This window comes from Triturus cristatus, chromosome 10 (assembly GCF_964204655.1).
Source record: "Triturus cristatus chromosome 10, aTriCri1.1, whole genome shotgun sequence".
NCBI lineage: Eukaryota > Metazoa > Chordata > Amphibia > Caudata > Salamandridae > Triturus > Triturus cristatus.
The window spans coordinates 375306309-375332570 of record NC_140593.1 but is presented as its reverse complement, the minus strand read 5'-3'; the positions used below and the strand labels follow the sequence as shown (position 1 = coordinate 375332570).

Below are 26262 nucleotides of genomic sequence, written 5' to 3'. Positions count from 1 at the left end.
GAAAACTACCCAGAGCCCTCTAGCATATTGGATTGATAAACTGTAGCTCTTTGTAAGATCAACCAAAGCAGAACACAATTTTTCACAGGTGGTTGCCTACTGCAAGGCTGCTTTCAAGTAAGGCTGTGCAGAATTGTGGTAAATTTAGTCCTTGCATGTTTTATTTCATTTTTTCAATACTCGTTGTACAGTAGAACATTGATCAGTTTACAATGAGATAACATCCTTTCATTTAAAGAGTTCAACTTTCATCAATATACATTCCTTGCATCATGATATGTTGCTTCCTTTGAAGATGTTAAGAGGAACTCAACCTTGTTAGGGTGAAAGCTGCAGAGCATTTTAAATGGTTTCAAGCCCAATGCCTGAAACTCTTCATCTCACCAACCAGTTGCAAAATCCTGATCAACGAATGGCTTAAAATAGAGCTCACTCCTGAACATGTTTCCTAACACTATTGACTTGGTGAAATTGTTGGGATTCTGCCTGGACCAACACTTGAATATACAAGCGCAGTTAATCAACACCCCAAAGTGCACTGATACCAACTCGGAATTCTTAGAAGAATAAAATAATTCATCCCAGATCAAGACTTCAAAAATAATTGTCAAGAATTCCTGTCATGCGAGGGGAGGAAAACGGTAACCAGCGAAAACGGACTACATCTCCCAGGATGCTTAGCGGTTGAGAGGTTATGTAAACAGGAGAGCTGTTACATAACTCAAGGAAAACACGCCCTTATGTAAACAGGAGAGCTGTTACATAACTCAAGGAAAACACGCCCTTATGTAAACAGGAGAGCTGTTACATAACTCAAGGAAAACACGCCCTTATGTAAACAGGAGAGCTGTTACATAACTCAAGGAAAACACGCCCTATAAAGGGAGGAACCGGGAGGTACAACGCTGTCGGATATTGTGTTTACACCGACGTACCTGCTTAGTGAAGAGCAGTGTTCCGGAGTGGTGCTCCAGTAAGGCAAGAACGGAGGTAGGTCGAGTCGTTACTCCCTGGGCCGTGTCTTGCCCCATCGTCACCTGTGAAGGACCCGGAAGCTCTACCGGATAACCATTGAGCTTCGCTTTTTGACTCGGCTGAGTCAAAGCGCAGTGGCGCTTTTGCTGGTTGGAGTCGTAACTCCCAGCCCGACCAGAGATACAGGGACTGCCAGCTGTAACGCACACCAGGAGGTGTTTGCCGCGTTACAGACTCGGAAGTCCACGGGATCGATCGAGCGGCTGCTCTCGGTTCAGTCTTCTTTGCTTGTGATTGGGGTATCGGTGACGCATCACCAGGAGGTGACTCCGCGTCCCGGTGCAGTCTGAGGAAGAGGTTGAGCGGCTGCTCCCTTCAGGTAGAGACCCCGGCTGGGTGTTTCCCTGACTCCTCGATTCTCCCCAACACTCTTCGTGCCCCTCACAGCCTACCGATTGGCATTGTCGGCCATTTCATTTCTGCCCTCTGTTGGCATACGCCGGGATCGGCGTATATGCAGAGGACGGTTAGGACCATCCGTGCTGTGGGCTGGTAACGTACTTAGCCTGGAGGATTCCAGTGACTATAACCTTTGTTTATTCCTTGTATTATTTTTGCCTTCATTAAAATAACTAAACCTTCACAAGTGGTTGCGTTCTCATTATCGTGTCTGTTAAACGGTCCTGAGACGTTCAGGGCGTTACAAAATATCCGACCTTAATAACACTAACTGTCTCCCGGTCGATAACAGACATGGCAACACTTGATGATGTGCTGGCTGCTTTAGCGACTGTGCAAATTGAATTGGCTGCCTCCAGGCAAGAAACAGCCGATGTAAAAGCCAGACTGGATGCTATCCAATTGGACCCGCTCACGCCCAGCACCTCCCTCACGAACCAGACCCCTGCGGTAGTAGTGGAAATGCCGGTAGCCGTCCCCTTGGCAACACCAGAGAGGTACAGTGGGGATCCTAACACAGTGCAGGTATTCCTCACACAAGTGGCGCTACATTTATCGTGCAAACCAAGGGCGTTCCCCACGAGTCAGGCTCGTGTGGATTTCCTTATATCTTATTTGGCTGGAAACGCGGCACAATGGGCCGTACCTCTGGTGAGCAGGGACGACCCCATCTTATGTGATTGGGGTGCTTTTCGCGAGGAATTCCTGAAGGTCTTCGACAGAAGGGCTGACTCGTACACGGCGGACCGTGAAATGCTTGAGTTGAGACAGGGATCCAACGACCTGGTGCAGTATCTCAACGCGTTCCGAAGGCTGGTTGCGGAAACCAAGTGGCCTGTTGCTAAACAGACGGCGCTCTTCCATCACGGGCTGTGCGATGAGCTCAAGGACGCCGTGGCTCATATTGACCCACAACCCAAGACATGTGAGGGCCTTATCAACCTGGTATTACGGCTGGAACATAGGCTAAGTGAAAGAAAGGGAGATCATGGGAGAAAAGGAAAATCCCTTCCATCCTATGTGACAGTGGGAAGTCCTGAAACTGCCATCGCATCCAAGGGAGAACCCATGGACATCGGCGCAATACGAGCGAGCCTCACAGCCACGAAGAAAGAGTCACGCCGTAAACAAGGATTGTGCCTATATTGTGGCAAAAAAGGCCACTACGTACGTGAATGCCCTGCCAAACCGAAGACGTCACGTTATCGGGCCAACCGGTCGGTAACAGCCGTGGTGGACGTACCGGCGGAAAACTAGAGGACTCCCAGACCAAAGAAGGGGCATCTCGGAGTCACTCATCCATCCCTTCACTTTCCAACTCGGTCACTAAGGGACAACGACACCTGTTTCTCACGGTGCACGTGGGAGTGCATGACCAGTGGATACCCGTAGTGGCCATGGTGGATTCAGGGGCCACTGGCATGTTTATGGACCACAACGAGGCATGCAGGCTAGGGCTAGTGCTTCTTCCCAAAGCTGTACCCGAAGACGTCTATGCTGTAGACGGAAGGCGATTGGTGACGGGGCCCATCGGGCAGCACACGGGGGTCCTTCCGATGAGATGTGGGAGGAACCATTTGGAACAAATCGATTTTAACATCATCCGAGCGCCCCAATATGGCGTCATATTGGGATTGCCGTGGCTACAGAAACACAACCCCTCTGTGGATTGGCCAACACATCGCATCGAACTGACGTCACCGTATTGCATCCTGCATTGTGGAATAAGAACGGAATCCCTTGACGCAGATGAGAGCGGGAGTCAGACGGCGGCTACAGCGGCAGAAAAAGATGTGGCTCTCCCCCAGGCTTATCACAGTTTTGAGGATGTATTTGATGAGGTGAAGGCGGAAGTGCTACCACCACATACAGTTTGACTGCCAGATCGACCTGGTGCCAGGGGCCAGCGTTCCCAGCGGCAGGCTGTATGCCCTGACGGAGCCTGAAAACGTGCATCTCCGGGGGTACCTGGATAAACTCCTCAAGCTAGGATTCATCCGCCCGTCCAAGTCTCCGGCCGCCTCGCCACTCTTCTTCATCCCGAAGGCTAATGGGGAGCTGAGAGCCTGTGTGGACTTTAGGGCATTGAATGCGATAACCGTAAAGAATCGGTACCCCTTGCCTCTCATCAGTGTACTTCTGGAACAGGTCAAGAAAGCTCGTATCTACACCAAGTTGGATTTGAAAGGGGCATACCATCTGGTGCGCATGAGGGACGGAGACGAGTGGAAGACCGCCTTTAAGACCAGGTTCGGCCTTTTTGAGTACCTCGTCATGCCGTTCGGTCTGTGCAACGCCCCGGCAGCCTTTCAGTACTTTTTGAATGAGGTATTCAGAGAGGAGTTGGATATCTACGTGGTCGTATATATCGACGACATCCTCATCTATTCGTCCAGTGTGGAGGAGCACTTACATCACGTCAAAGCGGTGCTCCAAAAGCTGAGGGAAAACATGCTGTTTTGTAAACTCAGCAAGTGTGACTTCCACGTCACATCCGTGGAATTCCTCGGAGTGATGCTGAGTCCAGAGGGACAGGAGATGGCAGAACGAAAGATCAAGGCGGTGAAAGAATGGCCGGTGCCCCAAAGCGTGAAGGACGTCCAAAGTTTCATTGGCTTCGCCAACTTTTACAGGCGGTTTATAGATGGATTTTCAGGATTGGTGGCCCCAATCACACAGCTACTGAGGAAGTCCAAGGAGTTTGTCTGGTCCCCTGAAGCGAACACAGCCTTTGAGGCCCTGAAAAGCGCCTTTGGTAAGGCGCCGGTGTTGGCTCACCCCGATCCGGATCTCCCCTACGTGGTGGAAGCGGACGCATCGGATGTGGCGCTGGGGGCTATCTTGTCCCAACGCAACCACGACACAGGGGTGCTTCATCCCGTTGCGTACATGTCCCGCAAACTCAACGACGCCGAACGCAACTACCATATTGCGGAGAAGGAGCTTCTCGCAATCAAGGACGCCTTCACCGAATGGAGGCATTGGTTGATGGGGGCAAGACATGTGGTATCGATGTACACGGACCATCGGAACCTACAGTTCATGACGGCCACAAGACACCTTTCTCCCAGACAGCTGCGGTGGATGATCTTCTTTGCAGGGTTCAACTTCCGCATCACATATCGGCCGGGGACGGAAAACCGGAAGGCGGACGCCCTGTCCCGTCAATCTGCAGTTAAGGAACTATTGCCTGCGACCGAGCATTCCATCATTTCCCCGAGGATGGTATTGGGGGTTATCCAACCGGATACTTTCCTGAGGGGAATAAAGAGAGGGATCAGGTCATTCGCATGGCGGAGGTGGCTCCTCAGTCACAGAGAATGGCAGCTGAAGGACGGGATACCCCTGAAGGGCAGGTGCCTATTGATACCCACGCCTAGGCTAAGGAAACAAGCATTCATCTGGTGCCATGACTCTCCATGCGCAGGTCATTTGGGCTTTGAAAAAACGGTGGCTAGCATGGGACGGCATTTCTGGTGGCCAACCATGAGAGTGGATGTCAGGAGGTGGGGACAGGAGTGTCCTACGTGTGCTACCATGAAGGCCGACCATGGCCGAACCCAAGGGCTCTTACATCCACTTCCGACCCCGGATAGACCATGGGATAGCATATCACTGGACTTCGTGGTGGGCCTACCGGTAGACCAGGGGATGACGGCAATACTGGTGGTGGTGGATTACTTGACGAAAATGGGGCACTTCATCCCCTGCAAGAGAGTCCCTACGGCCGGGGAATTGGCGTCACTACTCCTAAATAATGTGGTACGACTGCATGGATTACCTGGGGTGATCGTGTCGGACCGGGGGTCGCAGTTTACTGCGCAATTCTGGAAGACTTGGTGCACTGCGCTGCATGTTAAGACCGCCCTGTCCACCAGCTACCACCCTCAAACGGACGGCCAAACCGAGCGCCTGAACCAAACGCTCAAACAGTACCTGCGATGTTTTGTGGACCAGGGCAGGGAAGAATGGGTCGACTTGCTATGGGTTGCAGAGATAGCCTATAACAACGCCACTCACAGCTCCACACAGTCATCTCCGTTCTATAGCAACTATGGCCAACATCCCAGGTTCTTGCCATTTCTACATCCGTTCAGAGAGGACAGGATTCCCGCCACAGCGGACAGGGTGGCACACATAAAAGACACGTTGATGCGCTCAAGGGCTGTCCTAATAGAGGCCAAGAGAAGATACAAGGCTGCGGCAGACAGGAAGAGAAGGCCCAGGCCACTGTACCGCACTGGAGACTACGTCTGGATATCCACAAGAAACATGAGGTTTCGAAAGAACAGTGTGTTCCATCCCAAGTACATGGGCCCCTATCGAATTACCAAGTGTATGGGTCCCGTGAACGTGAAGGTGTGCTTGCCCCAGTCATTGCGGATACACCCTGTCTTTCATGTATCATTGCTCAAACCAGCACCCTCCAAGCCGTCTGGGACACCTAGGCCGGTATGCGTGGAGTCGGAGGTGGAGTATGAAGTGTCGGGCATACGGGCGTCCAAATGGCGCAGGGGGAAGCTGTGGTACCTGGTTGCGTGGAAAGGCTATGGCCCGGAGGAGCAGTCATGGGAACCGGCTGAAGGGGTTCATGCTCCGCGCTTGGTCTCCTTGTTCCATCGGCGTTTTCCTGCCAGCGCTGGACCCGTGGGGAGCCGCTGAGAGGGAGGATGTACTGTCAAGAATTCCTGTCATGCGAGGGGAGGAAAACGGTAACCAGCGAAAACGGACTACATCTCCCAGGATGCTTAGCGGTTGAGAGGTTATGTAAACAGGAGAGCTGTTACATAACTCAAGGAAAACACGCCCTTATGTAAACAGGAGAGCTGTTACATAACTCAAGGAAAACACGCCCTTATGTAAACAGGAGAGCTGTTACATAACTCAAGGAAAACACGCCCTTATGTAAACAGGAGAGCTGTTACATAACTCAAGGAAAACACGCCCTATAAAGGGAGGAACCGGGAGGTACAACGCTGTCGGATATTGTGTTTACACCGACGTACCTGCTTAGTGAAGAGCAGTGTTCCGGAGTGGTGCTCCAGTAAGGCAAGAACGGAGGTAGGTCGAGTCGTTACTCCCTGGGCCGTGTCTTGCCCCATCGTCACCTGTGAAGGACCCGGAAGCTCTACCGGATAACCATTGAGCTTCGCTTTTTGACTCGGCTGAGTCAAAGCGCAGTGGCGCTTTTGCTGGTTGGAGTCGTAACTCCCAGCCCGACCAGAGATACAGGGACTGCCAGCTGTAACGCACACCAGGAGGTGTTTGCCGCGTTACAGACTCGGAAGTCCACGGGATCGATCGAGCGGCTGCTCTCGGTTCAGTCTTCTTTGCTTGTGATTGGGGTATCGGTGACGCATCACCAGGAGGTGACTCCGCGTCCCGGTGCAGTCTGAGGAAGAGGTTGAGCGGCTGCTCCCTTCAGGTAGAGACCCCGGCTGGGTGTTTCCCTGACTCCTCGATTCTCCCCAACACTCTTCGTGCCCCTCACAGCCTACCGATTGGCATTGTCGGCCATTTCATTTCTGCCCTCTGTTGGCATACGCCGGGATCGGCGTATATGCAGAGGACGGTTAGGACCATCCGTGCTGTGGGCTGGTAACGTACTTAGCCTGGAGGATTCCAGTGACTATAACCTTTGTTTATTCCTTGTATTATTTTTGCCTTCATTAAAATAACTAAACCTTCACAAGTTGTTGCGTTCTCATTATCGTGTCTGTTAAACGATCCTGAGACGTTCAGGGCGTTACAATAATACACAAAAAAATCGCCCTAGTCTACTAAAGACTGGTTCAGGTTAATTCTATATTAGTTGGAATTCCTAAAATCCACTTGACCCTATTAAAGCAACTCGAAGTGCTGCAACCTGACTGGTCTCGGACACCAGGAAATGTGATCAGGTCTTTGTCATCCTGTTACCATTGAACTGGCTTCCAACCAAAGCATGGTCGAGTTCAAAGTGGTCTGCATTACACACACAGGTCAGTGCAGGAGGGAATTCCTAGATACCTTACTAGGAAAGGGTCCAGTATCCAGACAGATCGAGAGTGTAATTGAGAAAATATGTCTCACTCTTAATGCAAAAAGAGGGAGCCATAGATTACTTGGAAGGTCTTACGGCTACTTCCCATACTGATACAGTCTGATGATGCTTAGTTCTTGGTGGAGTACAGTGCTGCAGCCTTGTTGTTTGCGACTGTTGTCTGCTGGTTTTTGTATCCAATACAATTATTTATGCCAGAGTCAGACGTCTGATCCCCAGATGTTACACATTCTTACTTTTGAGGAGTTTTGGCATTACTGCTTTATCCGTCTGAAGAGATTCTTTAAAGTACAACCTATCATTAAAGTTTGCCGGCCAAAGAAAAATAATTTAACAATTTAAGAAGATGGCAGATAAAACCGCCTTGAAATAGACCATCAAACAAAGAAACTGCCAAAACGACAAAACAAAGGCTTTAAGCACCACAGGTAAAACTTTACTCTTTTTTTACTCGCAGACATATAGCACAATGGATCTACCCTTTGCCAGCCTTCCCCCCACTTTAAATACAAGTGGAAACAGCTGCAACTTGCGTCCCGACAACCGTGAAAAGATGAGCTCAGAGGGCGGTAGGAGGAAGGCAGATTCTTACCAGCAAATGTGCATTTCAGAACACCCAGCGTCCCTCGGCGCCTGATGTACGAGGAAAGGCATGCAATCCCCTCCAAGATACTCTGTATTCCACAAACCCTGGCGAGGTCATATTTCATAACAGAGCAGAGCCGTTTTACAAGGTAACAAGAGAGCAGTTTTCTTGCAGCCACGGAAAAGAACTAGTATGGAGCATTCAGAACTGGAACTGGAACTGAAAAACAGGCCTAACACTATATTCTTTTAAGGATACGCGCTCGGTTTCGCACAGAGAAAGTTAGAAAGCAGATATAGTTAGATGCATGTAGTTATCAAAAAATAACCGGTTAAATAGAAAATGTCTGAGAAGGTATCTTACCTCGCACTGAAGGAAATTAAAGTAGTTGTCGCATCCTGTGATATTCTTGTAGAAGGAAGGGTACTCTGTTGTGTCGCCGTTCAATAACGAATCGAACACCTGTGATATAAAAGAACAAATTAAAGCTGGCACAGCCTAACATATTTGATATTTGTTACCTGGAATGCAACTATGTTCAAGTAACGTTACGATTTCATTAAACATATGAAGAGAATATTATGCATTACTTTTATCACTTGAAACTAGTAGCGAAGACGACATTACCAAAGAAGCCTGTATTCACCATATTGAACCGGCTAGCAGGCACGGCTCCTCCATAATGGCGGAGGGGCGTCACCCCGCAGCCCGTACCAGCAGACGATAAATAAAAAGATAACGCAATGTTATTATCATTTTATTTATGCTGTCTGAGCCAAGCAATACAAAAGTATAGGGCAGGATGGCGCATGTCAGGGAGGAGTAGAGTGCACTCATAAGTGCGCATGTGTGCTTGGCTGTCTGTCCGAGGCGAACAGCGAGGCAGGCGTCAGAGGGACTGGAGCATTGCGGAGCAGCAGGTCGTTTTTTTTATACTTCTATTTTATTTCTTCCCCCCCTTCCCAACCCGCCGCCCTCTCCACCCGCGACCGCCCTACCTCTGTAGGTAGGCGGCAGCCACTGCCTGCTAGTAAAGAATACAAATAAAACATGACTAACTCTGGCGATCACAGTCCATTAAACATCATTTGAGCACATCTAGGAATTCTCCTTGCTTTAGTGCATACTTTGCTGAATCTCATTTTATACAACTCTTCCCAAGGAACCAAACTTCACTTGAGTTGTCAGCCAACAAAACGTGGATACTCAACTTGCAAGCTCTGAATATCCTCCTTGCCTCATGTAGACACCTTGGTTTTTAGAAACCAGTAAAAACATAGCGACTGAATGTGGGTACGTCCAGACTAGGTAAAACATGGCCGGAGATGGCCAGGGCACAATCTCTTAAACTATTGAAGGAGTTCAGACATCAAAGCATTGCTGGATTTTCTGGAGCCATAAATGTCTTCGAACTATACCCACAATTCCCGAAGAAGACTGCATCAGAACTTGGTTTACGTACCAGAAATGAGAATATATGAGCCCGTGGTGAACCGAAAAGGCCACTTTCAGAAGTCTGCATTCCAGTGGACATTTCTTCACTGGGGCACCTACAATGTAGCATTGGTCTGGTAGCATTGACAATTCAGGTATGTTTATATTGTCTAGCAATATTTCAAAATAAATAAACAAAACCTGCACATCTGCATTGGGATAATATCCCATTGTGGACACCAGCCTGCACATTTATGCCAGGTCAAGATATAATTCTAGGTTGGTACAGGTGCCCAGAATTCTTGTGTGTAGCGGGAAGCCTAGACCCAAAGAAATTGAATTTAGCAGTTTACACCCAAAATCCTCCATATTGCTATTGTTAGGGTAGTCTCCAGGTTTAGTGCGAGTAGGATGTGAAACGCGACATATGTAGGCCAAAAGGGCATGATCAGGACAAAACCACACTGCTTCCTCTTTACTGGACCTCCCCTAAATATCAAGGTGGGCCAGAAATGCATAGTTTAACATCTGCCCCTGGTACAGCAGGGTATAATCTATGACAACTGCTTAGAATTCTGACCACCAACTGCAGAACCAAGTAAGTTTGGAGTTACAAAACTGTCCTCGTTGCATTGGAGCCCATTGACCCTGCCAGGCTCCCAGAATGTCCTTGGCCCAGATACAATAAGCGGTCATTGAAATGTTGTTTTGTGCCACCACATGTGCAAGGCAGAGAAGATATTCCACCTGAAAGGATGTCAACATTTTCTCGAATTAATGCAGCATCTTTTGTCTCATTTTTCAACTTGAAATCTTTAGGAGCATGCTCCACTTGTTCCATTCCTCTGCCCCATCCCACACTGACCGCATACTTTGAAAGGATTATTTTCCTCATGTTTGAACTACCACAACCTGAGGATATCACAATCAGCAGCAGTCAAAATACAATTGACCAAAAATACTTTAAAACACCTCTTTTACAGGCACAGGATGCAAACTTAGATGCGTCTGATCTGCAGTTTTGGTACTGCCAGTCCAGGACTTCACACAGCCTCAATCACCTTGCTTGGTAAATGCAGCCATCCATCTGCCATAGTTAATAGCATTTACATTTTACACCAGCAGACATTCTTATCTCTGTAATTCTAGCATAGCTTTTTAATGGAAAAGATACACCAGAAGGCAAAGGCAAGTGATATGTTTTGAGAAGTAAAGAGGGCCACAAAAGTTAAATTACGCATCTGTAATGCTAAGCAAAGATACAACCCCTGGCTGTCAGCATTATGAACTTCTCTAACACCCAGCTCTTCCATGAAAACCTGCCGGCTTTGCGCCAAACAAGAATTAAACACACCAATGTGGAGCGAAAGATCACACACCACCATTTTGATCGTTCACAACTGAATTCTATCATTATGGATAGGGCATTCCCTTAAAGCAACTTAGCATTCCAGGCATCCACACACAGAGGCCAAGACTGTAGCTCTGTTGTCAATTCTCCTGACCGCAGAATAACTTTTTAACTAAATCCCTAATGGTGAGTTTTCAATCTCAATCATGTCCTGTAGCAGAGTAGCCTAGCAAAACCAGTTTGCTTATGATGTGCGTTGATGCACAATACTGCGAACACATCTGTTGAGCATTTATTAATGTCTCTTAGGAGTTCATTGCAAAAACCAAGAACGCATCCCATGTAACATTTCTGAATTTAACAGAACCGGAGGTCCTGCCCAGGAATGGTGAATTAGTATATTACCCTATTTCCCCTAACCTCGTTTGATGGAGTTGCCCAACTACTTTAACATTTGGATTGCTCTGGTCCAAAGGGACACTATCATTGTCTAGTAGAGCCTGGTTAAAACACCAGTGTTCTGAGAAAAGAATGAAAGGAAGGTACATAATTACACAGGTCCTGTCTGTCAAGTTGGAGAAATAACGAAGTGATTTTACTGCACCAGACTATTGCACTAACTCTGCATAGGCACTTAATATTTTACCATAAGGCCACTTCATTTAAACTATGGCAAGCGGAACAAAGAAAGTAAGGCAAACCAAAGAAATTTAATTTACATCAAAACGCAAACTAGTTTTCTCCAATCTTCAGAGTGGAGAAGCCTTTTGTTGGAAATGGTCCCTTCTGCAGGGTCATCCCCAAACATTTTGCCTTCTTCCTCCCCTTTTTGCAGAATCGTTTTTGTTGGCTTTAGGACTCTAGGCACTTTACAACTACTAACCAGTGCATGTGCTCTCTGCTTAAAACATGGTAACTTTGGCTTATTCACAATTGGCATATTGAATGTACTTATAAATATAAAGTAAAGGGCCATTCACGTGCCCAGGGCCTTTAAATTAAATGCTACTAGTGGGCCTGCAGCACTGATTGTGCCACCCACTTAAGTAGCCTTTTAACCATGTTTCCGGCCTGACACTGTAGAGCCTGTGAGTGCAGTTTAAAACTGCCATATCGACCTGGCAAGTTAACCCCTTCGATGCTGCGCGAATTCTCCCACTGTGCGGTAGAATTAATGAGCAGGCGGGGTTTGGACGGCCTCAGGCCGTCCTCCGCACACGCCTACTGTGACATTGGACGGCCGGGGGACGTCCTGAGCACCGAAGAGGTTAAGTCTCTTGTCGGGCCCAAACCTTCCTTTTCAATACGTATTAGTCACCCCTAAGGTAACCCCTGGCCAGTCCAAGGGCAGGGTGCAGTGTATTTAAAAAGTAGCACATGCACTTTTAAGTTTTACATGTCCTAGCAGTGAACAACTCTCCCATAGAATAACACTGGGGTTACCTTATTACATTTTAGAAGTGTAAATTCCAACTGGGAAGAGCTTGGACCCCCAGGTTTGGTGTCTTGGTGTCTCTGGAATCACAATTTAAAATCATACCTTATGGTGAAGTTGGATTTTAAATTGCAACTCTGTAAATGCCACTTTTAGAAAGTTGTCATTTTCTTACTTTAGTCATTTGGTGCCTTCTGCCTGTCACTGAATAAACATATGGGGTGGGTGACAGAGGAGCTTTGTGCATTCCCTCTAGACAGCCACACACATAGGGAGCTTAGGTTTGACCTGATGGGCCTTAATGGGACATTAACTGGCTTGATGGGGGGTGGAGATGAGCAATGCCTCACTTACACCTGAATAGGCTTTGTTCTGTCCCCACACAGAGGGCTGCATATCGCCCCCTGTAGTGAGTGTGGTGCCAGAGCAGGGGCAATTGGGTATGGGTAATTGATCTCAGGCACCACCACCTCAGTACACTCTGGGCCCGAGGATATTCTGCTGAAAAGACGGTCATCCTGCTGGACTATGCTGGACTCCTGCTCTGCTGACCTCCTTGCCTGAGAGTGAGAAGGACTGGACCTGCATCAATACAACCCAGAACCAAAGTGACTCCAAGGGCTTGCTGATTTGCCTCTTGTTAGAAGTCTCAGGGACATCAAAGAAATCAATCCACACATGTACAGCACCCGGACTGATGGTCTCACCATGCCAAGTGGTGCCAATCCAGTCCTGGGCCCTTTGAAGTAGATATAGGGTGCTGCTCCAGTAAAATGTAATCAATATCAGTATTTAAAGTAGGATAAATGGACCCATTATTATTCATGGACTAAAATATTACTGCCTATTGATGTTCTAAACAACATAATGAGATTGATGAATTGTGAATGTGCAGTGGTATCCAGCCAGCCTCAAATAGCGTTACTCTTAGTAAAGGGGATAACGTTAAAAGCTAACGTAACACTTAGAACTCAGATCCACAGATTTGTGGGTTCTATATAAACCTGTACAGGTGGTGTCTCGATATGCCAGGTTGTGTGTTTTGGCTTGCCTTGCTAACATTCGTCAACCACAGTAAAAAAACAATAAGTGTAACCTAAACCCAGTCTGAAAAAGTCAATAACCTGGCACTGTGACACTAAAAACATGGACATGAACATACTAAACAACACTACACAGAAGTTACAACCGCCCATCAGTCCCACCACCGACATCAATTACTTTTGACTCTCTCTCGGTCCTGCTTCACAAGCACACTCTACTTCAGAGGAAAAAGAAAAAAGGCCTAAACTATTGGTTCCCTGCTTCAAGAAATCTTTGTATGAGGAAAGAACAGCCCTGAGACTACAGGAAAAAAAATGGAGAAAATTGCCATCAATCTTGCATTTCCGAAATGTTTTCTGAGAGAAGTCAAATCACTTTTAAAAAAAAATAATGTATTGATTTGTTTTTTCGTTATTAAAACAACATTTCCATTCGGCAGAGTTAATCAAATTGACAGTAGTATACAGCAGGAGCATTGCATCATGGGAGGAAGCATAAAACAGTAAATGGACAATTGTATGAGGAACAGCAATGACCATAAAGAATCAGCCAGCGAGCTACAGTTAATGTCAGAAGTGTACTGCTGCAAAATGGGGATAAAATTAAGAAAGGGAGCGAAGGTGGGGCTGATGACCTAGGAGACAGCAGCAGGCCGTGTCATGCAAAGGGGAAATGTATAAGCATGGGCGGATAGGCCAGTGGGATCACTGAAACAAAGCTTGAGAAGGTAGAAACAGAAATCAAGTGCAGGAATCCTCTTGGAGCCGGTGGTTCATAGGGGTGGCGTGCGTAAGTCATGGGGAAAGATAGTCATTTCCACTCCCTGTAGGACCTGTAGAAGAGTAGCCCATTGGGAAGAGATAGGTCGTTTGTGCAAATGACAAACCTCTTCATAGTGGAGGGCATCTTTCTCAACAGCTCCCCATTTGCTTACTGCCCCAAGCCACAGTGTCGCCTGCAGGGCGGTTGTAGAGCACCTTTGGAGTGAGCGCACGCTTAGCAAGGAAGAGAGCCAGGGACAAGAAGCAGATGCACACCTTATGTTGTTTGCTATGCCTGAAAGTACCCAAGGAGCACGCCTTCCATGTGTGGATATCATGCAATTCCGTGACCTCCCGCAGGATAGTGAGTACCGACCACCATTAACAGTGCAGGACCATAGCATGTGTGTAAGATCCAAATCAGGTGCACGGCAATGCAGGCAGCCCACCTGTGCAGGAGGGAAGTAGCGTTTCAACTGGGCTGGGGTTAGATATGCTCTACCAAGTATACAAACTGAATATTTATAAAATGGGAAGTCTGGGAAGCCTGTTGGGGGAATCCTAATGCTTGCATCGATTCCCTTTCCTGCAGCACTCGTCTAAAATCATCCTCCCCCCCTCTGCCGGAGCGTGACAAGGGGTACAACGTTAGTACACGGTTAGCTTTATACAGCCAAGTGATATGGTCAAATCACTTTAGGTCCCTCATCGACTCAGTCAAGAAACGCTAACTGCCCCTCCACATACACGTCTCTCAAATTCAATGACCAAGCCTTCAAAGCAAAATCGCTTCTGTGTCTGGACCATCATCCCAACTGGCAACTCTTTGACACAATCAGGAAGGAAGAACTTCTGAAAACCATCACAAAAACAAGCCATCAAACCATATGGTGAACCCTATTCCTGATAACTCAGCCAAATAACTTTCCCAGAGACTGCCTGAAGACCGGACAAGTTAATCCACTCCTCAAAAAATCCAATGGAGATGTGAATGACCTCAACAACTTTTGTCCCATCTACAATCTCCCTTTCTGTGCAAACACTGAAATTGGTGTACCAGATCAACTTACCAACACATCCAATATAACATCCTAGATGAACACTAATATGGATTCAATCAAGGGTGCAGCTTTGAAACAACACTGCTCCAGATAGTCAATGATCCACTTTGCAGCCTAGACTTCTGCAACTCATTTCTCCTGATTCTTCTGGACCTTGCAGCGTCCTAAGACACAGTAAACCACTGAATGATTCTTGGTGAACTAAAACATTCAATGCATATTTATGCCATAGTCATCAAGTGTTTCAAGTCATATCTCATGGGCTAACTGCAGAGAATAAAAATTAATGATTGCTTCTCAAATCGAGGGTCCTAGCTCAAGGGGTCCCTCAAGGATCTATCCTACCCCTCACCTTATTCAACCTTTATATGGAACCACTTGGAGTCTTAAGAAAATCGGGGATCTACTATCATCAGTATTCTGTGAGTGTAGTTCAAGACTGGATGACTTTATCAGTTACAACTGAAACCTTCCAAAATTAAATTACTCTTCATGTAATGACTTCCGATTCAATCCTGGATAGACACAATCCACCTACGTAACAATACATCCACAACTGTGGACAATACTAGATCCCTAAGAGTCATCCTCGATAACAGGCTCAACTTCCAATTCAGCACCAGGGCCAAATATCTGTGCTTTCAATTGTAACTTCTTTGAAAAGATTCTCAGACATAGACAAACATATATATATATATATATATATACACATATATACACACATGTCAACACAGGCTTCCCGTAACTGCCCTCTTTCCTCAAACCTTCCACACAATCCAAGGGCGAAACAGAAGTACGGCACAAAACAGGTCCTGGCAACGAAGGGCTTTATTTAATTATTGCAGCAAGCCTCATTGTTAAGAAGCCAACAACAGCAAGGTGCAGGGGTGCATACAAAGAGGATGACCTACGCGTTTCGGCTTGCGTCTTCTACTGGGTCAAAGTGTGCTGGTAAGAGTGTCTATTTAAAGGGGAAGCATAGTTCATTCCCCCCCCCCACCACTAATTAAATACAATGTCAGTTTCTTAAAGGAGACACATTCAAATTTTGCTTCAAATATGATTGAGTAATAGCAACATAATTATTAGTAACTTCTTTTTGAGTGACAGAGCTTGTCAAAAGAGATATACACTTGTAAAGTACACAGGAAAAAAGGAAGGAAACAAACGGAAGACAATCCTCTTCAAATTATCCAATAGCCTACTTTTGTTAATATACTACTGAGAATTCAAATAAAACCAGAAAATTCATCAATTTTCTAATACAATATTCTTTTGGTTTTTAAAAAAAAATTGGGAAAATTCCTTCCTGACCACAGAATCTCATGCTTTACAAGTCTCTAAATCTGTTGTCTAAGATGTATCTCTCCCCATGAGGCCAACTCTGCAACTGCCTGTCTAGTGTTACTATAATAACGAATGTTGTGCTTATAGATATGCTTTCTTTTTTAGAATATAGGGTTCACCAATTAAAGTGACTTGTGCTTCCAAAAAAGTGCATTGTGCTTATTCTCTAAACTACAGGGTAAGATGTAACCAAGATGTAAAATGTTTCTTATCATAAGGCTCCTTATACTTCTAAAAAATGCAAAGTGCTAAGTGCTTACTCCCTCAAGTGAGGGACAAAATACAAACAGGGGAGGAGTTACGGGACAGATTATACATAATAAATGTGTAACCCTCAATGCTGATATCTCCGTAATCCATGTATGGAAAGAACGGAAACTGTTCATATTTGGTCCAATCTACAATCATTACTACTTAATAGAACAACAATCCTAACTGTATAGTTCAGGCTCTCCAATATATGTTAAAGTGCCATATGCTTTCCAACGTATACCTAAAGAACTTTGAGTCTGTCTTAAAAAAAACCATTATGTATTGTGCGATGTAAAATTGGCTGAAACCCATATGATAGCAAACATCTGTTACTATACATTTGTTTTACATTGAAACTCATATATACTTTCTAACCTTTATGGAGTTATATCCACCACTGTCAATGATTTATGCCAATGTAAACATTACACACAATGCATTTCCTAAACATTTTAGCACAAAAATAGCCATTCATATCCTACTTAAGAAATGTCTAATACATTGATTTCATTTTCTCAATCAGTGATTCGGAAAGAGTATTTAAAAACACTAGTTAGGCCCAATTGATTTAACATGCCTATACACCACAGAATGAGACTTCTTATTTCCAACACAGGGAAAACAAGTAAGCCAGAAGAGAAGTTTTTTTAACACAAAGAAAACTAAGACAGGGAAGAATTCTGTACTCGAGAAAAATATTCATCAACAGACATTCCGTTGCAAGGTTATTGGACTCTCCACTCCTCATTATAACGAATTCATATTTCTTCATCACATTCTTCTAGAGGAGAAGATTTACAGAAAGGTGTATAGTTCTGCATCTGTATTTAGGCCCCAAGGCATCTCTATACCTACATTGACAATCCATCTAGTTTCTGCAAGTCTTATAGTTAACTCTCTGTCTCCTCCTCTAATATTGGCCGTTATATGTTCAATGCTACAGTACCAGAGGGTATTCTTGTCTAAAATCCCTTCATGCTCTCTCCAGATATATTTAGCCATCACATATGTAAAGTCTTTATTTGATATGGCCCATAATTGTTGGAGGATGCGCAATTAGAGTTTGTTTAGCGTGCTGCCGATGTACCTTTGGCCGCATCTACACTCCAACATGTAGACCACATGTGTGGATTCACATGTGATTCTCGCCTTAATTGCTTTTTTTTAATACCTTGAATCGTAGTGATTTAAGACATATTCCGGCCATAATTACAGGCTTTGCATTTTATACATTTCACAAAGCCCTTCTGTGATAACCACGTTGTTTTTTGCTGTACACTAACTGGAGAAATAACTTTGTGTCAATAAGTTCCCCAAAGACGATACTTTTCTTTAGGTGATGTTAACAGGTTCTTTAATGAAGGGATTCAATTCCTGATCTTTAAGAATACTCTAATGTTTATTGATAACCTGTTTTACCTTCTGATTTGAGCTGTTAAAATCCGTGATGAATCTCAATAGTTCTCCATTTGACTCTGATAACATTCTAGTGTCCTTAGGTAACAATAAATCCTCTCTTGGTATTGGTGGCTCTTTCACGTGCATTTTCTAGAACTGTCTTTGGATACTCTCTCCTTTAGAAATGATCCAGCATTGTGGTCACTGTTTTTCAAACTCCACTTCCTCAGAGCAGTTCCTGCGAGCCCGCAGGAATTCTCCATACAGAATGCTCCACTTCAGGGCTTTTGGGTGTGCACTATTGGCTTGTAGAATGTTGTTGCATGATGTGGTCTTACGGAAGAGGATGGTGCAAATTTTCCCATTTTTAATGTAGACTCGTATGTCTAAATAGTCCAGAGAGATTCTGATATATATATATACACATATATATATATATATATATATACACACACATATACATATATATATATATTTCAACTCTGGATACTTCCAAGAAACAGGTCTGGACCACGGGAATCAGTGCTATTTAATTTTTATTCTTGCAGATCGACATAACGCGTTTCAGCTCTTGCAGAAGCCTTGATCACATGATAGTAGTTCAGCGTTAGCTTTGGTTAAAGTGATTGTTGTGTGCGTGGTTGACACCACATGTACGGGCTACGCAATAGACATTGAAAAATTACTTTTGTAGTTTCTTTGGTGCTGGGACAATGCTTAGTGCAAATCATTATAAATATATGATAAAATTCTATTTATGATTGCATTGTAATACATTTAACAAGCATAATTACAAACGCGCAACTTGATTTCTATCAGTTGACATTTCAAAAGCGTTTTTTCCACCAATCTCTTCAGTCCCGTTTTTACTCTTGCGTAAATATAGTTCAGTGATAAAAAGTGCTCTTGTGCTAAAGTGCAAATGTGCATCACATCTGAAACCCAAACCGCTTTACAAACATTGTGGTGAACACAGATACCATCTTCTCACATAGTGGGTTTAATCCTGCTCACGTAGGCAAACTTTAATTATCGATATAAATGTATGGTAATGTGAATGCGGATTATCTCTCTGCATTTTCTGGTCCTGGAGCCCCGGTGTCCAATTCCACAATAAGATGCGATACCCTGGCATGCGCTCATTGTATCAGATGTCTTGTGGTGCATCTGATTTAATACAAATCTTGGTGATCTAATCTAGTTGACAACTTTAACTATCAAACTAGTATGTCGGATACTGGAGCCCCAGTTTCCTAAGCTGAAATCAAAGATCCTTTTCAGTGCTCACTCTGACCTGGCTCACGTTCCTGGTTTGACTGTCACCCTTACCATTCTGAAATGTAATGGTTTGACCTTTGTCTGGTTGCTTATGTCGGTATGAATACTGGATGTCGGATTCAATTTCTTAATTTGAAGTTTGAAATGTAAAATTAGATTTAAATAGTTAGGCGGGTTGTTAGATCAATATGTGAAAAATGTATGTTACATGTGCAATGAAATGCAAAATATTAGCATGTGCAACTGTCTGCATGTATATTGTGCAAAATAGCTTCAGTGTCGTCAATAAATTACTGACAAATATCAATGCATACATATGTGAAATATTCATGATATAAATATCTAAAATCATAGATTTGAAACATTCGTATACAATAAAACATGTCAATAAATACCATATAAAACACCTACTATGTGCCTTAACTAAGAATTGATCCATCGATATAAAATCCCAGTATATAAATATTGTATTAAAAAATTATCACAGACATGTAAAAAGGTCCTCTGTTACGTTCAGCCCTGCTGGTTGTTTGGAATTCAGTTCTAAATTTTATCCTGTTTCCAATTGGCGCAATCTTTGTTCTCTATTGCCTCCTCTTCTGCTGGGTGGTACAGAGTCTATCACAAAATTTCTGAGGTCTTGGCTTTTTGATTCAGGACTACTTTTAAAATGGCGTGCCACAGGATAGGTATTGTCTTGATTGTTAATTGTCCAGATATGTTGCAAAATCCTTTTGTGAACCTGTAATTTGGTGCTACTTGCATATTGTAGATTGCAAGGGCATATTAAAACAAACAGCGTATTCTGTTTTGCATGTCAGAAGTTTATTTATTTTTATGTTTCTGGCACTAAATGGTGTTGTATATGTTATCCTATTTTCACCTTGTTGGCACGCCTTACAGGTTTTACACTTAAAGAAACCTTTGTGTGTGTCTGTAACCAATTCGTAGTCTCATTGACCTCGGGCTTGTTTTAACCAACTCATCTCTCATTGATAAACCTCTGCTGTATGTAATAGATGGGCGAGTCGGTAGACTCTGTCCAATAATGGGATCACTTAGTACCATGTGCCAATTGCGTGTAATAATAGACTGGAGCGGTTTGTGTTGTTGACTACATTGTACAATGATTCTGAATTCCTTAGCAGTCCCCAGTTGACCGGTTGTAGGGCGAGGATGTCACTACTCGGATGTTTTGCTAACAATAGCTCATAGCTCTCCTGATGCATGGATTTTTAGATGGCGCTATCAATCACCCTTCCGGAGTAACCTCTCTCTAAGAACCTCACCTTCCTAGTTGCCTGAGCTGCCCTTAAATCCTCATTGTTACTATGAATACGCTGCAGACGTAGCATTTCCCCAGAGGAGATACTATTTACAAGATGTCTTGCATGGGAAATGCTTGCATGTAATGTAGAATTGCCTGCAGTTTCCTTGCGGTATAGTTTAGTTTCAATCTTGTTGTTAGCTACGTAACCCTTAGTGTCTTCAATTGCACTTATGGTTGCTGTGAACTGTAAATTTAACTCATCGACATGGAGGGCTTTCACAAAATCATTGGCTTCATTCACATTGCCGTCCGATACCACAAACAGGTCATCAATAAATCGTAACCATATTTTGACATTGTTTGTCATAGCCGGTCTGTGTTGGATTCTGAGGACCAGCTCCTCCCACCAGCCCATACGCAGACATGCATAGCTGGGGGAGAAGCTGGCCCCCATAGCCACACCTCTGGTTTGTTTAAACAATAAGCTGTTAAACATAAATATATTGTTCATCAAGCAAAATTCCACCATTTCCATTAGCATCTTGTTCTGATTTGTTATGATTTCAGCTTTTTTCTCCAGATAAAATCAAAGTGCTCTCAAGCCATCTGGATGTCTGATGCTGGTGTAAAGTGAACTCACACCCAGTGCTATAAATAGATATTCCTGTTGCCAGTTAAAATCTTAGAGTTTTCTTAAAAAGTCACCGGTGTCACACATATGATGGCAAAGCTTTGACCAAATCTTGGAGAAAAAAATCCACGTACTGAGATTTGTGCTTCGAGTAAGCTATTCCTGGCTGATATTATTGGCCTGCCGGGTGGTTTTTGAGGATCTTTGTGGATTTTTGGGATAAAATAAATTGTGGGTACCACTGGGGGATCATGCTTTAAAAATTTGTACTCCTGAGCGGTTATTAACTCGTTTTTCCATGCCGTTAGTTTGGTATAGTAAATTATATACATTGATTTTAGTTCAGCAATATTACTTTTTGCATAGCACGTGTTGCCCTTTAGTTGTTTGAACGCCCCATTCGTATAATCCTCTTTTGACATAAGGACAATATTCCCGCCCTTATCCGAGTTCTGGATGACCATGTTGTTATTTTCTTTTAATCTTTTCATTAGTTGCTCATATTCCTGATTTGGTTTGTTGTATTTCCATCTGGTATTTTTGGTTGCTGTGTTTAGTTGTTTCACCTGTTCCACTACTCGTTCGTGGAAAACATCGATGGAGTCACGAGTGTTTACATGGTTGAATGAGGATTTAGCTTTGAAAGGAGTTTCTAGGCCCCTATTCTTATTGCCTCTTTTCTTGTAATTTATGGGTTGATTGGTTTCAATCGTGTTGGATTTCATAGTTGTATCTTCAAGGACTATTTTGTTACTTTCCCATAGTTCCTGCATTTCTTCACAAAAGGACGCATCTGACTGTGCGACGTTAGTTGACATGTCAGTTTTTGTCTTTTTTGTTTCATTGCCATTAGCATAATTCTCATCTTTCTTGTTTAGAGCATGGAACTTTAAGTTTTAGCTTCCTTACACTTTTGAAAACGTCCACCCTTGTTTTAGAATAGTTGAAATTTCTCAGGGGGCAATATGATAGGCCCAAACTCAAAATCCTTTTGTCCATGTCACTGAGTGCTATGTTTGATAGGTTCATGATTGTTCTATCGTCGTTTCTACCTTCATTTATTTGCCTCTCCTCCAGCCTCCATGTTTCCTTTGACTTGGACCTGTTTCTGTTGGCCTTCCTTCTTTGTCTGAGTTTATGGTTTTTGTTTGTCCATAGTTGTTTTTTTTGTGCTCTTGGACGGAGGTTTTGCCTCCTTTCGTTGCATAAAAAACCCAATTCTTCGTCTGGATTATGTTTTTGTCTTGGCTGGCTCTTCCTTGTAACACGATCTGATTCGCTGTCAGGGGCAGAACTGATGTCCCGAATTTTAGATATCCCTGCCCTTGGCTCTGTAGTTTTACTATTCTTCATTGATCTCATTGCTTCATATTTCTTCGCAAAGGTAAGAATCTGGCCCAATTCATAATCGGTCCTATCGCAATGGAAATTTTAAGTTTTCCTCTCTTTTATTTCTTCTTCTTCCATCTTTAGTCTCAACTCATTTCCTGACGGAATTTAATTTATTCCTCTATCTGCCCCATGGTGTCCAGTTCTTCATTGATAGTTGCTATTTCCTCTAATAATGCTGCCCTATCTATATCAGCATACTTAATTAGTATTGTTACCAGTCGTTTGGAGGACTCCAAATCACTCCGTCCACATATATATATATATATATATACATATATACACACACATTTATTATTCTAACCATGTATTGTTCCTGTGCCCTGCTCCTTGTCCCCCCCTTACCTTGATATTTACCTACATTCCAAAGACTGTTGCAACGTCGGTCGTTGGGAGAGCTGACGAGAACAGCCGAGGTGGCATTTGACGCTGTCTTTCTTCATGTTGAATAAAGCTTTCAAACTGTTCGAAATTTGCATTTTTTCAACACACCTCTTGTTCTATCACTGGTGCTATCTAGAACTGTCTACTTTAACTCTCTCTGGACTGCTCTTCCCAAAAGTCATCGCTCCCCTCTTAAATCATTCTACATTCTGAAGCAGGTTGTCTATGGGGCCAAAAGGAATGATCACATTTACCCAATCTGGTACCACTTTGGCTGGTCACCAATTAAAGGCAGGGTTATATTCAAGACCGCTATTATCGCTAAAAAAAAGCCCTGGCTGACAAACTTGAGTAATTTGTGGTCACTAGACCATCATAGAATCCTGAAACATTGCTGATACAACCTCTGTCTTTTAAAAACAATGATGTATAATACAAACCTTCTCAGAAAGTGCCACCAGGGCATGGTATTCCTTGCCTCCGAACATACTCATTACTACCTCAAAAGTTATCTTTGAATCAACGCTGAAAGTCCTTTCATTTCAAAGACGATTGAGGTACCCTCCACTGCTTGGATCTCACCTTTTTGGCTTGCACTGATCTGTGTGTTGAGGCCTAACCGGCTATCTTGATTTACTAGACCCAGTCTTGTATCTGACTAATGTGCACACCCTGTTACGGTTACTCAATTGCTATGGCCACTGCAGTTTATATAGTGAGCCATGCTCTCATGTTTTTGGCTTATTTCAATTTACCATCTTCCATGCATAATGTAAGCTTGTGCCTAATGTAATGTACCAACACCTCGGCTATCTACTTCCTCTGTAAAGTGCTCTAGCACCTTTAGGTAATGTTTGCGCTATATAAAAATGCATAAATAGTTTATGGACTTTTCCTTGTCCATGTGCCGCATTTTTTTTGTGCAAAACCAGATTTCACGTTGCAAAATAATTTCAAATGTGCAAGCTGTTTTGTAAAAGATGTTCATTTATAAGGATTTATCTAATTTCAGTACGAGAGGTTAATCCTTCAGCATAAAAAAAAAAAAATATGTCGCCTTCGTAACCGAAGGAGCACATGAAAGACAATTATCGGCTCGAGCAATCAAGTATAAAGCAAGACTGAAACAAATGAGAGGAAACGTGAACAGTTCCCTGCACTCTATTTTCAAGCCATAAGCCCCTTCCGTGATGCAAACGCTGGTCCGCCATTATTGTACGGTCTGACCTCTGACCTACTCACATGGTTTTCATTGTGACCAGGGCAGCGTGCGGTTTTCCAAAACTTACTTCAAAGGCTTCGATCCATTTCTGCTGCTGAATGTAGATTACTCCCAGGTCGGCCTGCTGCTGGACAAACGCCCTCTGCTTCTCATCAGCCATGCCAGTTTGGTAGAAGAATTCCGCATAGCCACCCAACATCTGCCACACAGACATATAAAGAACTAAGTTAACGTTTATGAGAGTAGTTACTTTTCTTTGTGCTTTTGTAGAAAAAAAGAAGCATTACATTTTGAATCACTCATGAAGAGCAGCTAAACCGACCACTTTTTAATGAAAACTAATGAGGCAAGCAAGTAGCTGGGAGCCTTTTGTTCATAAACGTTCATGAAAATGGGGTTCATAAAGGATTTTCCAGGCCTAATTCAGACGAATGTCTGGAAAAAGCACACCATTTGAACGCCTTCTTACATACCACCTGGTCTACAAAGGTGCAAGTACAGATTTACATTTTGAAAATAAAAGTGTGAACATTTCTTAAGTTGCATAAACGATGCACTCAATATGTTTTAGCCGAGGCACACGTGGATTTTTTCATTAGTGTTTCAGAGGCGTGGGTATGGACAAGTCTTCAAAAGTCGTTTATCTACACCATAGAGAACGTGTAAGTGACGCCCGAAACATTTTAAGTTAGGTGTTGCTGCCAATGTGAGAAAAGGCACCAATTACTAAAGTGCGGGGAAAGCGAAGGCGAAGTAGGGATGTGTCAGGGAAAAATACTATAACTGGCCATTTTTCGAAGGATAGAGATATATTTACTTTCTCAACAACAAACACTCAGGTTTTATGCAACGTGTCAAATGCACATTTAAGACGGTGAAAATATGTCTTATTTCTTCTGGCTAGGAATGCTTTATGTTCACTGCATGAATATGTAACTTACAGGTGTAATTTATGACTGGAATTGTAACTACAATAAAAGGCTATGGAGATCAAGAATAAGTGACTTTTATAGCACGAAGGATATAATTCGCAACATAAATGTCATCGCGGAGCTAGAAAGACTCAATGGAAATCTTACCACTTCAGGGTCACAGAGACCATCTCCTATGGCCATCCCCTGGAAATTGATCTTAATCTTGGCTGTTGGGTTATGGGTATGAATGTAATAGCCAATTGCAGGCACATACTTGCCAGCATAGGACTGAAACAAAGAACAAATAGTTTAGAATGTTTACATCAACAGGTTTACGCATACATGTGTAAGCACTAACAATATCAATGCGCTAACTTGATTAGGTTAGTAAATGAAAAAGTGTGCATTGCTGCCTGCAAATGTGTCCACTAAAAAGCCCATATTGACTTAGTGTTACTAAGTGACCTGGTGTCACCTTGAATCGAATGTTCCAGTGCTGCTCAATCAGTTCACAAACACCTGTAAATTGGAAATGTGTATCCATATGTTCAATAGTAGTGAACAAAGAATAGAAGTCCCAGAAAGTATTAAGATCCTACCAAACTCATGGACTGGAAAATGCTGCCAATATGGCCAGAGTTATCTGGTCAACCTATATTGATTTCAATGTAACAAGCTCAGACTCGGCCTTTTAACCGATATCTGCATTTTAGCTGACAAACCCGACGTGCTATGGCAAAGGAGAAATAAAAAGAAAAGGTTGCTCTCATGGCACCTGGAAAAGCTACTGGCCTCCACCTCCTCAGTTTTAATAGTTCACCATTTAAAAGAATCAAGAAGAAATTAATGTTATTTGACAACTTGCAGCGAATATATTGGATTCAAAGACTGTAGGAACAATATTGTGCATATTTGATCAAGAAGGAACATACATTAGATAAATTCAAGTGGGCAAATGCAGATATATGCAACTATGGTGTAGGTTCTTATTTTATTTCATAAATACTAAGTATCAACAAAGAGGTGGC

At 43.6% G+C, this 26262-nt stretch overlaps 1 protein-coding gene across 2 annotated transcripts in view; it reads right to left on the bottom strand.

Moving 5' to 3' along the window:
• Window positions 1–26262, bottom strand: part of CPVL (carboxypeptidase vitellogenic like) — a 628799-nt gene that overhangs the window by 282744 nt on the left and 319793 nt on the right. For both annotated transcript variants that reach the window (XM_085631603.1, XM_085631602.1), the window contains exons 8-10: window positions 25400–25522; window positions 24388–24519; window positions 8427–8525 (exon numbers count right to left, since the gene is read on the bottom strand). In XM_085631603.1, the coding sequence (XP_085487729.1) occupies window positions 8427–8525; window positions 24388–24519; window positions 25400–25522 (354 nt within the window). The remainder of the gene's footprint in view (window positions 1–8426; window positions 8526–24387; window positions 24520–25399; window positions 25523–26262) is intronic.